Source organism: Coenobita brevimanus, chromosome 94 (genome assembly GCF_032717465.1).
Source record: "Coenobita brevimanus isolate Jiangsu-jjx chromosome 94, ASM3271746v2, whole genome shotgun sequence".
NCBI lineage: Eukaryota > Metazoa > Arthropoda > Malacostraca > Decapoda > Coenobitidae > Coenobita > Coenobita brevimanus.
In genome coordinates, this window is record NC_137047.1 from 23957862 (window position 1) to 23977163 (window position 19302).

At 42.6% G+C, this 19302-nt stretch overlaps 1 protein-coding gene across 1 annotated transcript in view; it reads left to right on the top strand.

Moving 5' to 3' along the window:
- The window catches only part of LOC145412863 (lipase 3-like), a 49564-nt gene that overhangs the window by 4909 nt on the left and 25353 nt on the right, over positions 1–19302 (top strand). The window contains exons 4-6 of the mRNA XM_080282662.1: positions 486–636; positions 3174–3266; positions 13106–13264. Of these exons, the coding sequence (XP_080138788.1) occupies positions 486–636; positions 3174–3266; positions 13106–13264 (403 nt within the window). The remainder of the gene's footprint in view (positions 1–485; positions 637–3173; positions 3267–13105; positions 13265–19302) is intronic.

Consider the following 19302-nt stretch of genomic DNA (forward strand, 5'->3'; position numbering starts at 1 on the left):
CACAAACCATATCTCTGCAGTTCGTGTTCGTGGTGTGGTAGTATCGTCATCATACGAGTCCGGCCGAGGTTTCTTTCTCAAAAAAAAAAAAAAAAAAAAAAAAAAAAAAAAAAAAAAAAAAAAAGTGGCCTGAATAAGATCCTAAGAACATCCTTAGTATTAACGCTGGTGAACTCTAACCACACTGTATACTGGCAAACGCAGAGCACAACATGTACCAGTGTGAAGATTAATTGTGGGAAACTCAAACTTCATGTTCACCGCGAACGTTGGAGAAATCAGCTTCAATTACAAAACTGTCTATACATCGCTGTTACGACCTGCAAATTAATGTAAGGCGATATACTGCTATAATATACTACTAGTGGATTATGAATGATAAAAGCAATCCAGTGCGATAAAGTAACACGAGGTTCAAATTTCAAATGTAACTTTCTTGCTTTTTAAATGGGGGAATGTAAAATAAGAGTAAACTGTTACTCTAGCTGGGACGAGATGGCCTACTACGACCTACCCACCTGCCTAGACTACGTTCTTGAGACGACGGGAGTAAATGACCTGTACTACGTAGGGTTCAGCATGGGCACCACCATCTTCTACGCCATGCTAAGTGAGAAGCCGGAATATAATGACAAGGTAGGCAACACAAGTTATAGGGATGGGTAATAACAGTGCAGAAGCTTAGAAGCTGAAGAAATTTACAGCAATGGCATGCGCAAGGGAGGCACAACCCCCTTCCCCTCATTACACAGAATTTTTCAACTCCTTGCAGTAGATGACAGGCAATTGTTTGGCTTATTTTTGCTATCTCCCAGTGATTTCATTCTGCTTAAGGTAGACTTTCCGGTCTGATCACGACCTGGAATATGCGAGGCGTTTTCTAAGCTCAGTAAAATCATCTTGAAGAAGCAAGAATGTAATGGGAAAAAAAAAAAAGTTCTCAAATATAACGAAAAATATCGTCCAGCTGAAAGAGTGAATGGGTTCGTTGCATATGAAGCATCTAATATGATTTTACTGTTCTTGCTGGGGAGAATTTATTATACGTAATACTGTTACAGTCAAGAGTGCCGTTATTGGGGCGAGGAGGGAGGGGGCACATGCCTTTAACAGGTCTGTGCCAGCTCAGAATCGAGCTTTGTCGCAGTCAAATTTTCTATCTTCATAAAAGTGGAAGTAAGAGAGAGAGAGAGAGAGAGAGAGAGAGAGAGAGAGAGAGAGAGAGAGAGAGCCTTGGCTAGGAATTCACATCAGCAAAAAAAAAAAGTGGGTAGAAGCCTCCGCTTTTGTGTGCACATCACATATTAAGCCTTTATTAATTTCTAAGTTTCTTTTTATGATAGGTTTGTAATTAATGTGCCATACAATACTCCGTGTCCTACTTTTCTCCACTCCCTCTCGCCTACCCCCTAAAAAATGTTTCTTATCTCATTTGTCGACGTATTTAAACATTCAGGATTCTTCTTCTTATTTGGTTTTACAAAAAATTATAACATTCATCGCTATTTTGTGATTTAAGGGATGCAGCTTTTGCCTGGGTGAAAGTGAAAACAATTTCACTTTTAGAAAATATGTTCAGGTCTAAAAAAAATTCCGTTTTTCACCAACAAAAAAACTATCTCCCCCCAGACATATGAAGAAAACTTAGTGGATGAAAAAAGATAACAACTGTTAGACGGGAGTAACAAGCGCCAGTCCTGAGATGGAGGAGTACAGAAGGGCAGAGAACAAACAAGGTTCACACACACACAGTAGAGAGAGAGAGAGAGAGGGGGGGGGAGAGTACAGGCCTACGACAAAGATGTCAATCTACTGCACTTATCTATTGCCAGACGCCTCAATCCCGTAAGGCGTGGCCACAAACAAATCGTTTCCATGTCACCCTGTCCCCCGTCATTTCACTGCCCTCTCCCTAACTCACACCCCCCTCTCTCATATACCTCTCCATTCCTACATCTCATCCTCAGCCTCCCCTTCTCCCCCCCTCCCCCTCACTCACATACACTCTCCTCATCATTCTCGCGCTCTCCATCCTTTCAATATGGCCAGACCACCTCAGTGTATTTCTCCTAACATTTTCCATCACATCCACATCCACACCGCAACCCTCCTTCATTTCCTCATTTGTCAGTCTGTCTCTCCATGTAACTGCACATGCTCCTCTCAAATAACTCATGTCCACTGATCTCACTCTTGACTTGTGTCCTTCAAATGAGGTCCAAGCTTCACTTCCATACGTTAGATTTGGTATCACAATGCCGTCATGCAACGACTTTTTTACTTCCATGCACACTTCCCTGTTTCTTATCACTGCATTCAAAGAACCAGCAACCTTCTTCCTTTTTTACACCCTTCCAAGCACTTCACCCTCCAAACTCCCATCCTTACTCATCACACTACCCAAGTGCTTAAATGCACTCACATTTTCCATTTCCTCATCACCCAACCTCACTGTACAGTACATTCAGTGACTTCATTTCTCTCGAAGATCTTAATTTTACTCCTCCATACATTCATCTTTAGATTCTGTTTCTTGCACGGTCTCCCACTCATTCACCAAGCCTACCTCACTGTACATTCAGTGACTTCATTTCTCTCGAAGACCATAATTTTACTCTTCCCTACATTCACCTTTAGATTCTGTTTCTTGCACGGTCTCCCACTCATTCACCAAGCCTTGCAGTTCCCTTGGTCTTCACTTAACAACACAGTATCATCTGTAAACAATAGAACAAGAAGTTTCCAAACGCTGCCCTCTCTCATTAGGGCCACTCCAACATCCAGTGCCCTAACTCGTACCTCTTTTATAACCCCATCCATATACAGTACAGTTTAATCAACCATGGAGACATGACACATCCCTGTTTCAATCCAACGTTTAGACAGAAAAATTCACTCAGTTCACTATCCACACGCACTGAGTCTTAGCATCCTCATACATACTCTTCACGGCATTCCACAACTTCCCATTTACTCCATATATTCTTAATATTTTCCACATTCCAGGCAAAGCTGTCTGGATGGAGAACGTTAGGAGAAGCTTTTATTCTGCAGCGGACTACAGAAGTTGCTGATGATGAATGGTGATGCCATTGACGATGAGGCCGCCTGTGTGTTCAAAGAATGCTACTGTAGATACCGCTAACGATAGACATTTTTTTTTTTTTTTGCAGGTGAGAGTGGCGATAAATTTAGCTGCCGTGGCCTTCGTGGAACACATAAAAGGACCCATCAGAGAGCTGGCTCCTATTGCCCATGATTTAGACGTAAGTTTTTTTTTTTTTTTACCCATTTTTTTTTTTAAGTCTGCACCCAAGACTGTTAGGAATTCTGTCATTTTTCTCAGAGGTTTAACACTGTGGCTCCTGTGACTCACTCTTATCTCACTAAAATCGTCTGGAATTAGCAGGAACAGAATACTCGACCATGAGAGGGATGATGATAGCATCAACACTCCCCGACCCCTATAACTCTCTCTTCAGAATTCAATCGTCTGGTGTCAGCTGGAACAGAGTGGCAGAGTAGTTCCGATCATCAGAGAGTTTATGGTGGCAGGATTAATACTACAGGCTCCTATCACTCATTCCCAGCTGTACAAAACTGTCTTGCTTTAGATGGAATAAAATACTTGTCTCGACCATGGGCGGGTTATCGGCCGCGTAAATGTTAAGCTTCAATTGGTGAGGGGCTAGACAAAGCCTCATTTTCTGATGATATTTTCTGAAACATACTGCAGAGATAAAATGTATCCATCTGTGCTCTGTATTGTGGGATGCAGGCTCGTCAAATCCAAAAGTCATACGTATTACATATTGCATGAATGTCTGTCAGAAATATGGGAATTTGCCTTCTGAACACAGTAACAACAAAAATGAAAGTAAGAACATTCATGAAAGTAGAAGCTAATTTTCTTTACAATATTAACGAAAAGAAAATATTCATGTGAGTTTAAGGGTGCAGTAAAAAAAAAAAAAAATACAATTGTAAAGTCATGACTGAAGATTCGTTTCATGATGGAGAAACTGTGAACACAGTGATTTTAAACATTACATGACAATACATAAAGAAAGCTACAACAAGTTACCGACAAACAACCTTAATCGTTTTAAAGGTCTCTCTGACTGAAAGGATTATGATGAAGACCCTCCATTAACCCTCTTAGTTCGATGACGTATTTTTGTAGTTTATTCTTGCTACCTCCTGACTACTTAATTCAACTGTGAAAAGATATCTCGTTGTGAAGGGTATAAACATAAAACATTTGCAAGACTGATTACGAAATCCATAGAAATCAAAGCAGCATCTAAACAATGGAAACTGTGTTTAATATACTTCTTTATATATAAAATGGCGACATTAAAAACCTGAAAAAAATACTAAAAACTTTTTAATAGAATTTCGAACAAATGAAAATAATATTATACAAGAAGTAAACCAGCCACGACAATAAACTGGATTTAGTAGTGGTTATTCAGTAACGAATCGCATTAAAGTTATGAATAATGTAACTGGGAACACTTCTAGAATCAGGCGGCCTCTGTGCGCTGCATTTGTCGATTATGAAAATGCATTTAATTAAGTTGAAACAGTGACGGTAGTGACAGGAATTCGCAAACATGATGTCCAGATATGAGAAGGGACACAATTTCGGCTAAGTTATTCATCATATATTTATAGGACGTTCCTGAAACTGAAAATGGAGTAGGAAGATTATACTGAAAGATTAGCTGTTGAAAGGTCTTCGATTTGCTGAATACATTGTTCGTTTTCAATGAATAACAAGAATTATTATTATTATTATTATTTTGGAGTCACCAATCTCACGCACGTGTTAAGCATTGGCTCTTTTCCCGAGATCGATAAAACGCTCTAGTATATTTTCCTGATAAGAACTATTTTCATTAATGACAAGAAATTAGAACCTGGCGGCGTACGCATCACAAATGAAGTTTATAATAGACCTCACCTTTCGAGAACTGTACTGGGATTTAGATAAAAAAAATCAAAATCCAAACAAGGCATATATTACCCATCTTCTGCAAACGAGTAATTTGCAAATACATGACGCCAGGGTGACGCTAGGGAAACTAGGCATGAAGAAATGGCCCTTCCTTTGGTTTGGGATAGAGAGGGCAATAACTAGTTGCTAGCTAGCCGGAATCATTCCCTCCATCCAAAGTCTGCAAGTCTAACAGAGAAGCCACGGACCACTTCCCCAGATGACGAAGGATTGCAAATGGAATGTCATCCCGTCCTGGAGCTGTGTCCTTGCAGAAAGCAAGCAAAACACTCGGCTTTGTCGCAGTACCACTAGGGCTCCAAGTCTCGTCTCCCGGAGATTGAGTCAAGTTTCAGTCTCTCTTGATGCACACTATAATTTTTTACGGTGAATTTAATCAGGCGGAAAAAGTGTGCTTGAAAATTTTTCTAAACAGATTGATTTAATTTAGGATGAGGGATGTACAAAAAAATAATAAATATTTTGTGAAGCTCGAAGTTTACTCGATTAAAGTTTCTATAAAATTTTTATTGCAAATTTCAACGACCTTGCAAGAAACCTCCTGGATGATCAAAAAGCAGATTTGACGATGGATAATTACCTTGCAAATTCCGCACCCGCTAACAAAGCGGTGATGCAGGGGTGGAGATGATGGAAGATACGCGAGCTTCACAAGGGCCACACCACGCATTCTTTAAGGTCCATCGATATTTAGCACAAGTTTGCCAGAACAGCTTCTGCAAAAAGTTTTTAGCTGGTGTACATCGAAACAAGAGAATGCAGCTCAGTGGGCCCCGAAAGCCACTGTACACGCATCGTTTCATCACGATAGTCGATACAGGGCTGAGAGAGAGAGAGAGAGAGTGTCTGGTAAAGGGTAGACGCAAGACATACAGCAGCTTCATCTGCATACAGAAAATCATTTACCTGTAACAGTAAAATACTGATGTTTTGAGAGAGATCCCAGTGTACCTGCTCCAGGACACCAGCGAGAAACACGAACCATGGGTAGACTGCCAACTGTGGATAGCAAAATGTCAGGTGATGTAATATGATGAATCAACCTATTAAAAGGTAATATCTTGGCGACACGGAAGAGCTGAAGTAAAGGTGACCCTAGAATGAATAAGTATTCTCATAACCCTGTCCCTTCCCTCTGACGAAGAAATTTTCTCACAGGCAGGAACTAACAGGAACCTAATGCTCAACTTTAAATTGGTCAAATTGGGTTGATGAAGCTGCGTGTGACATGACAGCTGAAACAAGAGAGGAGATTTGGAAAATCCATTCCAGCATTGGATTCATATATACCACACACCTGTGGGAGACACTGCAATTTTCTTGAACAAGACCGGCTTGGCCAAATCTCTTGCAATAGAAGCCCTCCCTAGGCCGTGGCACAAATGGCATTACTTGAAGGGGGTACCAAGTTGCAAAGAGAGCATCATGCACAGTTGTAACAGTGAATGATGGTGTCTCAGTCAGGATCCCATCAATCTTGTCCCTAATCCTCTTCCCCTTTACCATCTCCTGGTCTGCCAGCCCCTCTAGGGATTCCTGCAGCAAGTAACAAAGGAACTTGGAGAGGACCATTACCTGGATCTGGCTTAAGATGGCATGAGGCATGACGGACACTAGTGGGTACTATGCTCTCAATGGCATGGATGAAAGTGCTCTCTCCAGCAACCCTGATCCCTGTTAAAAGTAACGTACCGTATCTGCCTGTAGGACTCGGGTAACCTTCAAGCATGGACTCGGTCATGCTGACTTTGAAATTCTTCTAGTTCATAAGGGAGGAACACTCATTGTGCTTCATGAAAACAACCTTACTGACATCACGCAGGCGACTCCAAGTATCATCTCAACAGTGGCAGCGAAAGTTTTCTTGGAAAACCTTGTGCTTCTTCCTCGAAAATTTCCCTTACCCTTGCTTATAGTAGCTTGGGAGGGTTCTACTGTCAATCTTAGCAGACCCAGCTTGAGATATAAGTGTCTTGCGAGCACTCCATACTCTTGGAGCACCGCTAATGAGAGATAGCTTCTGAGTTGTGGAAGATCCAATGGCTGGATTATTAGACATACAGGATTCATCCACAATAGTCAGTTTGGACAGACCTCAAGCAATGTCCATTTATAGCAGGAGAGGAAGAAATGTGGTCAGTTGATACGAGGACCAAATGTGGAAGAGAAGCTGCCACAAAATACATATGACTTCACTCTCCCACCCATCACGAAGCCCTGACAGGGGAGGCCGAATTACAGGGCAAAGAGCATCTGACATCCTCATGGGTAGCAGAGGAGTACACACCATACGGTGCCTGCTGAACACTATCCTAAAAATGTTGGGGCCACAACAAGTCACCCACCTAGCCACGCTAATAGATCAAGATGTGTGCTGCTAGCCACAAGGCACAGCGTACAGCATTTCTTAACACTCAGGCTACCCATACCTTATTATAATGGGATGACATGCATGGCAAACACATGGGGAGACAATAACCCTGACTTATAGTGATTAGGGTAGGAAACATCACTAGCAGGTCTTTTCTGGCGATGAAAGAGGAGCACTTTGTTCACAAGAGGTAGTCAAGCTGTAAAGGGAGTAAGGGACCCAAATGAACCTTAACAAATTATAGTAATCACACTGGTCTGACCGGGATTTGAACTCAGGCCCTCGCACCTCATACACGCGCACATTACCACTGAGCCAAAGAGAGGATCCCCACACTGCCTCTAAGCAACGTGGGCTTTTATACACCCCATTACATCACTCTTTTCACCCCCTGGTGATTAATTTGGTCAGTTTCGAACACACGTGGTAGCGTAGCACACTGAAGGTCACCACTGGGGGGAGCCCGCGAACCACACAGACAGCTCACCCCTGGGATGTAAGGTTTAAGATACTTTCAACATCATGGCCTCTAAGCCCCACCTCACATCCCACACCACTGCCAACCAATGTAAAGGGACCCAACTGAAATTTAACAAACTAATCACACTGGTCTGGCCGGGATTTGAACTCAGGCCCTCGCGCCTCATACACGCGCACATTACCACTGAGCCAAAGAGAGGATCCTCACATTGCCTCTAAGCAATGTGGGCTTTTATACACCCCATTACATCGCCACCAAATCGGTGACGCCATATGCTTCGTTTCAAGCCCCACCACCACGTCAAGGTGGCTCCCCCATGGCGGGGAACAGAGATATAGTTATAATGAATATTCTTTTTTATTTATTCTTTTTTATGCAAAAGAGAAGGAACAAAAGGCCAGGAGCCTGCAAACCGTTCCTTCCAAGAAAAAACACAAACAATACAAAAGAGAGCCAGATTCAAGATCAGTTCATTTCGAGATGCCTGGACACATGCGTTTAAAAGACTGGAGATCATAGGAAGTAGGAAATGCAGACAGAGGGAGACAGTTCCAGAAATGACCTGTTGCATAAACGAAGGACTAGGAGTAACGGTTAACTCTTGCATTAGAGAGCTGGACAGAAAAGAGATGAGAATTTGTTCGCACCCGTCGTAGAGGTGGAGGGATGCAAGCAGACAGTTCAGAGGAGCAATGACCATTGAAGTAGCGATAGAAGAGATAAAGATGCAACAGTGCGGCGAGGAGGCAGAGGTTGAAGGGAGCCAGTAAGAGGAGGAGAGTTTATGAGACGAAAAGCCTTTGACTCCACCCTATTAAGAAGAGCTGTACGTGAGGAGCCTCCCCACACATGAGAGTTGTACTCTAAACAGGGGCGAATAAAACCCGTGTATAAAGCCTTGAACTGTAAAATCAGCAGGATTACATCAGTTATTTTCAAAATACAACGTCTCCATGAACGAGAAGCTGAAAATGAACTGTCACGATAAAACTGGTTGTGATTTACAGCCGACTATCGAAGCCCCTCATTACAATAAACATGTTATGACTGTTACTTGAAACCCCTTTTAGTCATTTGCTACGAGAGTAAAAGAGCAGAAAGCATCAGTAGCTATCATAACAACATTGATAAATTAACTCAGTAACTTCTCGGGCTCCTATGACTCACTCACAGCACAAATAATCGTCTGACGTTGGTTGGGTTAAAGCTGTCTACTTCAGCTTTGCGACCATAAGATATTACAAGATCATGAGAAGATGAAGCTGGAACACTTGGGAGAGGAATTGTTCAGGAGAGAGGAAGTAATAATTAGGAAGTGTTTCCACCTACCTTTACATATTAATACAGTGACGGTAGAAGATGAGTGGAAGTACATAATCTGAGAGAGGAATCACAGTATTGTGCATGTGAAAGAGGGAACTTAAATACAGGCCACAGTAAAGTGATGATGTTGGAGTGACACAGACAAACTGTACCTTGAGATTAAATGGGACTTAAGTACAAACTGCGCAGGTGTTCAAATACTTACGCTGTGCTGTGAACAGAGACAGTAATAAGGATGATGAACTGAAGGAAAGATTGCAATAGGCAAGGGAAGTTGCAGGGGCGTTCAGAGGTGACAATAAACAGATCTATAAGCAGGAGAGTGCGGGAAGCAATGAATTACAACATAATACAGTGGTTCCCAGTAACTCTTGGCCATTACCCCAATTTTTCCAAAATCATGCCTAGCTGGAAGCTAATTACCCCACAGCATTTTGTTACTATTATTTACACGCTAATGTGCAATACACATAACTTTATTAGACTGGACTTTCCTTTACAGACCAGTGATGACAAATACCGTGATTACAATTACCAGTACTCATTCTGTACAGTTCTATCTATCTATATACCTAGGCTGCTTCCCCCAAGGAAAGGGAGGTAGCCGAGACAGGACGACTCACTCTCCATTTACTCATCCATTCAAACACATTCATTCGCATCTTAGCCCCAAAGGGGAGAACGGACAGATCCTCACCGCATCACACCGCACAAGGGTCAACTGCGCAATGCAAGCAGTGACATCCACAGCAGGGCCCGACAGCAGAACTGGTTTACCCCTGCCACATCATAACAGACCCATCCCCTTACCCGCACCTGACCTGACTAGCTGATCAGACCAAATGCGGGAGAATATCCCCTCAGGGCTGCGTCATCACTTATTCATTCACAATTTCTCTCCATTTATTTCTGTCACGCACAGCCACTCTTCCTTGCTCAACAGACATCCCTCTCGCATCCAGCGCTCTCTTCACACTGTCCATCCATCCTATTCGTGGTCTTCCTCTCAGTCTTACACCTCTCACATCAGATCTAGTTATCTTTTTCACCAATCGCTGTACAGTTAGAAAAAGAAATTAATTGGTGATTTTAGGAGTGCAATGACACCTACACTGTTACTGAAGTAAATAAAACAATATTTATCCTTTCACCTAAACTCCGAACCCTAAAAAGTCATTACCCCAGCCGAATGCAAAATTACCCCAGGTGGGGTAATTTAACCCTATTTGGGAATAGCTGACATAATAGCTCCGGCACTAACATACTGTACAATAGGACCCGTGAAACATGCTCGAGGGATAAAAATGAAGAGTGGGATGTGAAGATTTAAGTTAGCGACCTCAGAAGCGCTTGTGGAGTGATACGAAAATACCGCTGGACCAATGAAAGGATTTGTATAGAAAGTGAAGAGGTCGATGCGAAGCTACTTTGAACGTAGCTTCACTACATGGAGTAAATGAAGAGTTGAAACCTGACTAAATGAGTATGAAAGTGGAGTGGCTGGAACGAAGAAAGACCGAGACGAGATGGAGAGATGGAATATATTAGAGCGGACGGTGTGTCGTGGAAAAGTCATCTGTAGAGAGGGGAGGGGGGAAAAAAAATGCCCGGAGGTCATTATTTTGTCGAGGTCATCTCTCATAGCACAGGGCCTGTGGTGTCGAGTGATAAAAATTGCAGATTATGCAAAGCAAAATTGTCAAAGTAGCCCGATATCATATTTCGGTTTTCAAGCTTTAAAGCCTTCAATCCAAGAGTCTTTTTCATATTACTCTTGATATCCCAGACAATTTCATTCACTTTTGGAGATACTGTTTGAGCTTGGGTTAATTATAGCCTTCATCAATCCTTTTAGTACAGTGGCGCTCTCCTAACTTGAACAGAATCGTCTGGAGATTGCAAAAATAATACAGAATAGGTACAAAAGTACCGGAACTAGACATGTAGAAACTTCATGGCTCTAATATGGGGCTTTTGTGAGGTCGCTAAGGTTTAAGGGAGTAAAGCGGGAGCTTCAGGGTTCTAATATGGGACTTTGCTAAAGTAGCTAAAGTCAACGAGTGAAGCACCTCTGAAAAACGTTAGTGAGCGAGAGTCAGGGCCACTCCTAGATACTTCCACATCTATAAATACGTCATCGAATTGAAGGGGACTAAAAATTCTGATACACTGACCACACCAGCACGCATACTCACAGACGGGGAGAAAATTAAGCAGACCTGCAATAGGGTCCTACTCCCTGCTACATATGAAAGAGCGACGGCTGGAGGTGGAGAGGAAGGAAGGAACGATCCCCCAAGCTAGACCTTACTAGGGCGACGGCAGAGCGCTACCCCTCCCAGCACAGTAGCCACCCGTGCGGGGTGCGAACTGCGAACTCGACCTCACGGTCTCGAGCCCGACACCTTACCACTGAGTTACCGTCTCCCCCCCCCTGGAGGTGGGGAGGGGGAAGGGGTAGAAATGACCAGGGTGAAGGTAAGTGTCAATAAAGTAGGCTGAGACAACAGGGTGAGCGTACTGTAGGTGATATTCTTCTCTCTTTCAAGTAGCAAGGATCTTAACCTATTCGCAAGATAAATTTATCTACATGGCCGTTAACTGTCAGAAGTCATCTTGGTTTTGGCATTTTTTTTTCACTGAAATTAAATCAGTTGTAAAGTTCACATGCGAGTTTTATGAGTAAAGACGAAAGTGCAAATAACGAGCAGTCTTATAGGCTACATAACTTAGCTTTGAAAAGTTTGTAAATATAAAGCCACATGACGTATTTCGAGGTGCGGGAATACTTCTAGGGGTGGCCCTGTTCGTCTTGTCTCACTGACAATTTTCGGAAACAAGCTGTTTCATTCTTGTAAACTTCAGCTATTTCTGGGAAGTTACACCACACGACACTGCACACCATATACCAGCCTCTCACAAAATCACCCTCCCACACCACACCACACAAGGGTATTAACTGAAAGCCCCTGAAGCTTCAGCATCTAGTATTTTTGAACTTTCAATCTGTTTGGTGCTATATAGAGAGTTTTACTCAGCTTAAAAAAAAAAAAAAAAATGAACTGGAGGGATTAAGTACCTCCTTTTTAAAGAAGTGCTCTCCCAAAGTGAATAAAATTATCTAGAGGTACCAAGAAAAAAGTTGTCTGAAGAGGTTAAATTTTCGAGTGGGAAGGTATATGCAAACCCCTATTTTCCGACAGTCATTATGGAACAACTGATAGCATTAGACGTAGTTAACCTGCCTGTCACGTTACAAAGTATGCACCAGTACGGCATAGGCGCCAAAATAATACGCTTCACTCTCATCATGGGTTTCGCATATTACTGTCCGTAACTCCACCAGTGTATCCCCTTTTTTAACCCCCTTGAACACTTACTTTTATGATGATGATGATGATTACTCCTATCTTCGGAGGATTTTAGTCAACCTAAGATGGAGTTCACGAAGGTTTGATTTAAAGGCTCTAGTTCGGAAAACCTCTCTGTTAAGCCGAGTAAAACTATCTAGAGGCTGCAAAGAATACTCAAGAGATGTCCCCGAACTGAAGAGTACTTAAAACTAGTTCTTATATAATCCATACAAACATATGAACATAACTTATTAGACAACATTTAAATCAGAGTTTACTAGTACAGTCGGTTTGTTTTACCTGATGGAACGGGACCACTATCAAAACCTGAATACAGTAGTGAGTTACTCCTCACAAGGTTGCATGAAAATCAGTAAGTATAAGTTATAACGTTGGAATGACTCTTTGGTTACAAGTAAAACTGACCTTCTAGTCTGACTGAACTTGCCCATCAACTAAACTGGAAAAAAAAAAAAAAAAAAAAAAAAAAAAAAGTTAGGGATCTTCGTCAGGTTAGAAGAAACATGCACTACAAATGCCCATGTTGTGTGCCTCAGATGGTGCTGACATTGCTCGGTGTGGGAGAGTTTCTGCCCAGTAATGAGCTGATGGACTACTTGGCTGTCAACTACTGTGATCAAGAACTGGCCTCTGCTGAAATCTGTTCCAATATTCTCTTCCTTATCTGTGGTCCTGATCCCACGGAACTCAATAAGGTTTGTTTATCTATGAATATTTGTAACTAATTTGTCACACGCATGTTCATACTGAATTTCCCTCATCAATTTTTCCTTTCGTAGTCCATGTTCACCATCTCAGCAGTTACTTCAACAAACAAGGGATGAGGCTATGGCACACCTAATGTCTGACTTGGCTCGTATCTCAGACTGGGGTAAAAAATAATCTTGTTCTTAATGCACCAAAGACTCAGTTCTTACACCTATCAACCCGACAAAATCTTCCTCAGGAGTACCCACTGTTTAATATTATCCAGCTCAATCCTGCATCATCCTTGAATATGCTTGGGGTTTCATTCTCTCGGGACCTATCTTGGAAAGATCATATTACATCTCTTGTAAAATCTGTTTCCATGAAATTAGGTGTGCTAAGCCGACTCCATACCTTCTTTACACCTGTACAGCTGCTGACTTTATACACGGGTTTTATTCGTCCCTGTGCAGAGTACAACTCTCATGTGTGGGGAGGTTCCCCACATACAGTTTTTCTCAATAGGGTGGAGTCAAAGGCTTTTCGTCTCATTAACTCTCCTCCTCTTACTAGCTCCCTTTAACCTCTGTCTCTTCACCGCACTGTTACATCATTATCTCTTTTCTACAGCTACTTCAATGGTCACTGCTCTTCTAAACTGTTTACATCCCTCCACCTCTACGACGGGCGCGTAGCACCCATCTAGCAACAAACTCTCATCCCTTTTCTGTCCAACTCTCTAATGCAAGAGTTAACCGTTACTCCCTGTCCCTCATTTTTGCAACATGTCAAGTCTGGAACTGTCCCCCTCTATCTGTATTTCCTACTTACTATGATCTCCAGTCTTTCAAACGCAGTGTGTCCAGGCATCTCGAAATGAACTGATCTTGAATTTGGCTCTTTTTTTTTTTTTTCTTGAAAGGAACTGTTTGTGGGCTCTTAGCCTTTGGTTCCTTCTTTCTATCTATCTCTATCTATTGCTAGACGCCTCAATCCCGTTTGGGGTGGCCACAAACAAATCGCCTCCAAGTCGCCCTGTTCCCCGCCATTTCACTGCCCTGCTCCCAACTCACACTCCCCTCTCTCATATACATCTCCACCCCATCCCTCTATCTCATCCACGGCCTCCCCCTCCCTCTTCCCCCCTCCACCTCACTCACATACACTCTCTTCATCAGTCTTTCACCCTCCATCCTCTCCACATGGCCAAACCACCTCAGTGTGTTCCTCATAACGCCTCCTATCACATCCACAGCCACACCACAACGCTCCTTTATATCCTCATTCGTCAGCCTGTCTCTCCATGTGACTCCACAGGCTCCTCTTAAATAACTCATTTCCACTGCTCTCACTCTTGACTTGTGTCCTTCCAACAACGTCCAAGCTTCACTTCCATACGTTAGAGTTGGTATCACAATACTGTCATGTAGTAACTTTTTCACTTCCATGCTCACTTCCCTGTTTCTTATCACTGCTTTCAAAGAACGAGCAACCTTTCTTCCCTGCTGTACCCTTTCAAGCACTTCACCCTCCAAACTTCCATCCTTACTCATCACACTACCCAGGTACTTAAACGTACTCACATTTTCCAATTCCTCACCATCCAACCTCGCTGTACATTCACTGACTTCACCTCTCTCAAAGACCATCACTTCCCTACATTCATCTTTAGATTCCGTTTCTTACACACTCTCCCAAACTCATCCACCAAGCCTTGCAGTTCCCCTTCGTCTTCACTCAACAACACAATATTATCTGCAAACAACAGTACAGGGAGTTTCCAAACACTATCCTCTCTCACCAGGGCCACTCAAACATCCACTACCCTACCTTGTATGGTACCTCTTTTATTACCCCATTCATATACAGATTGAACAACCATGGAGACATGACACATCCCTGTTTCAACCCAACCTTCAAGGAGAAAAATTCACTATACCTCATACCAATTAATCTGGCCAGGCATGTATGGCAACATTGTTCCTGCCGAGATTCTGATTGGCTGGAGGTGTTTGTTCGATTTCGTTGTTGCTTAAACCGATACTTTCTTTATTATCAGATATGATCCTGAGTTTGTCGACAATACAATCGTCAAAAGCAGTAAGAAATCCGTGATATACTTAACAACAATGAAATTTGCGTAGGAAGATAGAAATATGAGTCAACAAAGTATTTAGCAGTCAAAGTCAAGGTCAGCATTCGAACAATTCCCTTAAATCTCCGACACTCGACAATATAACAGAAAATTAAGGAAACCTGCTTAATCTAAGCGTTGGTGTAACACACATTTAAATTTTAAGATCAGTCCGCACCCTTTAACGGTGCCACAACTCTGAATAATTAAAAGTTCTAATGAAAAGACGAGTTGTGCGGGGAGGGAGGTTTGAAAAAATTTCGAAAATCAAAGTAGGCTAAAGGAAAACTATTTCATTTTATCTTCTCCATTATCACAGTACGGACTGATCTTAAAATTTAAATGTGTGTTACACCAACGCTTAGATTAAGCAGGTTTCCTAAATTTTCTGTTATATTGTCGAGTGTCGGAGATTTAAAGAAATTGGTCGAATGCTGACCTTGACTTTGACTGCTAAAATACTTTGTTGACTCATATTTCTATCTTCCTACGCAAATTTCATTGTTGTTAAGTATATAACGGATTTCTTATTGCTTTTGACGATTGTATTGTCGACAAACTCAGCATCATATCTGATAATAAAGAAAGTATCGGTTTAAGCAACAACGAAATCGAACAAACACCTCCAGCCAATCAGAATCTCGGCAGGAACAATGTTGCCATACATGCCTGGCCAGATTAATTGGTATGAGGTATAGTTCACTATCCACATGCACTGCAGCCTTAGCACCATCATACATACTCTTCACAGCATTCAACAACTTCCCATCTACTCCATATATTCTTAATACTTTCCACAATCCTTGTCTATCCACCCTGTCATATGCTTTCTGCAAATCCATGAAAGCCACATACAACTTCTTTCTCTTCTCTAGAAACTTTTCCACTAAAGATCTAAGAATGAATATCTGATCTACACAACCTCTTCCCTTCCTAAAGCCTCCCTGTTCTTCTTCAACTAATTCCTCTGTTCTTTCTCTAACTCTGTCAATAAGTATCCTACCATACACTTTTCCTATTATACTAAGAAGACAAATGCCCCTGTGATTACCACACACTTCTTTTTCCCCTTTTCCTTTGTACAAGGGAATAATTATACCTGACTTCCAATCCTCCGGGACTCTACCTTACTCCCAGGCCAATCTACACGTCTTCAAATCCATTCTACTACTATCTCTCCCCCATGCTTCAGCATTTCACCACACACTTCATCAATTTCTGGGGCTTTCCCCAATTTACCTTTCTTCATTTCTTCCACAACTTCTATCCTACTGATTTCTTCCTGTCTTCTCACCTCTCTCCTTCTCCCAGCCATTCCCCAGCCACTTATACTCGCATTACTTCCATCCTGTACAGTATGTTCAACAATGTCTTAAAGTGTTCTCTCCATCTGCTCACTTTTTCTCCCTTCTCCACTACTAATCTACCATTTTTATCTTTCACTCCCCTGCTAACCTCACTTCCACCCTGTCTCACTCTCTTCACCTCTTTCCAGAACATTTTCTTACAGTCCCTCCACTTTACACTCAAATTCCTTCCAAATTCCTCATCCACTCTCTTCTTACTCTCTCTTACTAATCTTTTCACCTCTCTCTTTCTTTCTACATATAACTCTCTCTTCCGCCTCTCAACTTCTTCCACGCCCCTATTTCTCATCCATTCATTGTACCAGGTATGCTTTCTTCTTTTATGCCACAGCCTGTCTCACCTCTTCAGTCCACCACGCTGTTCCTTGCACCCCTCCTCCGTCTTCTCTTCCTCCCACACACCACATCACATGCTGCACATATTTCTTCTGTAAATATCCTGCACACACCTTCCATGTCCCCCATCTGCTCCAATTCAAATTTGCCCAATCGTTCCTCCACTTCTCTCTTATACTCTGCCTTTTTCTCATCCTCTTGTAACCTTTCCACTCTCCTTGCAACTACTCCTTCCTCTCGTCTTTCCCTTCTTCTATTTCTCCATCTTACTTGGATCCTAATTCTGGCCACCACCAAGTAGTGGTCAGAAAGTCCGCTCCCTCAACCTCTATAAGCTCTTGCATCCATTACACATCTTTGCATCCTTTCATCCACACACACATAATCAATCATTGCCTTTCTTCCATTCAGTTCACCACCCACCCTTCTCATCATTCGCCATGTATACCTGTGGATCATTTTATGCCTGAAGAGGGTACTGGCTATCACCAACCCCCTCCCAGCACATATGTCCACTAACACACTGCCATTCTCATCTATCTCAGCAGGCACACCCCACTCACCAACTATTCCATCCACCTTCACATTCCCTACTTTACCAGTCATATCACCTATCAAAAACACTCTCTCATTCCTTCCAAACTTTTCCATGCACACTTCCACATTTGTCCAGAACTCTTCTCTCACTCTACTAGCATGATCTCGCGTTGGCACATACACACACACAATTGCCCACATTTGTATTCCAACTTTCAACCTTACCCACACAATCCTTGACCCAAGTGATCCATACTGTCTTATGCTCTTCTTCCATCTTTTACTCACAACTATACATACTCCTTCCTTTGCCCTCTCATTCTCACCTACTCTTGCACATATACCCCATCCATACTCCCATTCTCTCACACTTTCTCTCTCCATTTTGTTTCAGTTATTCCACATACATCCACTTTCGCACCCTCAAGCATCTGGACAATCTCTCTCTCTCTCTCACCTCATCATTCGCTCCTCTTACATTCCATTACCAAGTCCTTTGTCCAATCATGGGTCGTCATCGTTTGGTCAGTCCTTGTCCGAGGCTTCTTGTTTGTCTTTTTAGTTAGTTGTTTTCCGGGGAGGGGGACTAACCCTCCGCCAACCCTTTTAGTCGCCTTTTACGACAAGCAGGGATACTGGGGGAGTATTCTTGATGGACTGGTTGACGTTTTTTTTTTTTTTTCCCTTAAGCAAACAGTTTATTTGAGTGATAAATGTGCTGATATAGTTAATTTGACAAACGAAGGTAAAAATTTGGAGATATAAGCCTTCAAAGTTGCACAAAAAGAGGTTGATGGCAGCACGAACCTCGAGTGCCCGTGTCGTCATAAACCCGCCAAGCCGGAAACGAGACTGTGAACCCCACCTAAGTTGTGTGATTGTGTTCTGGTGATTAGCCAAGCTTTGTTTCGTCATGGCCAAGTCAGAAAATACCCACCATTGGTGCTTTGTTCCACTGTGCAAGAACACAGGTAAAATCATACAAGAAAAAAGATTCATCACTGTTCCAAGAGATCGCTGTGATGGCCAGAAGCGCGTCGGAGTACCCCGTCACAACTGGCAACTTCTACATTCTACTTTCCGAAGCGGTGTGAAGGAATACCGAATCGGCGATCATTAATCGAATCGGCACTTTTAAATTGGAAAATATTATAATTTTTATCACCATATAGTACATGCTATCTATCTATCTATAGCCCGACGCCCTAATCCCGCAAAGGGTGGCCGCAGACAAAACGCCTCCAAGTCGCTCTGTCACCCACCATTTGACTACCCTCCCCCCATCTCACCCCCCTCCCTCATATACCTCTTTACTCCACCCCTCCACCTCATCCTCGGTCTACCCCTCCCTCTCCCTCCCTTCACCTCACCTACATACACCCTCTTAGTCAGTCTTTCATTCTCCATTCTCTTCACATGTCCAAACCACCTCAGTGTATTTCTCCTAATCTTCTCAACCACATCCACATCCATCTCACAAAGTTCCTTCACATCTTCATTTGTCAACCTGTCCCTCCACGTCACTCCACATGCTCCTCTCAAGTAACTCATTTCCACCTGCTCTCACTCTTGACTTGTTCCCCTCTTGCAAGGTCCACGCCTCGCTTCCATACGTCAGGGTAGGGATCACAATACGACCATGCAGTGACTTCTTAACTTCCATACTCACCTC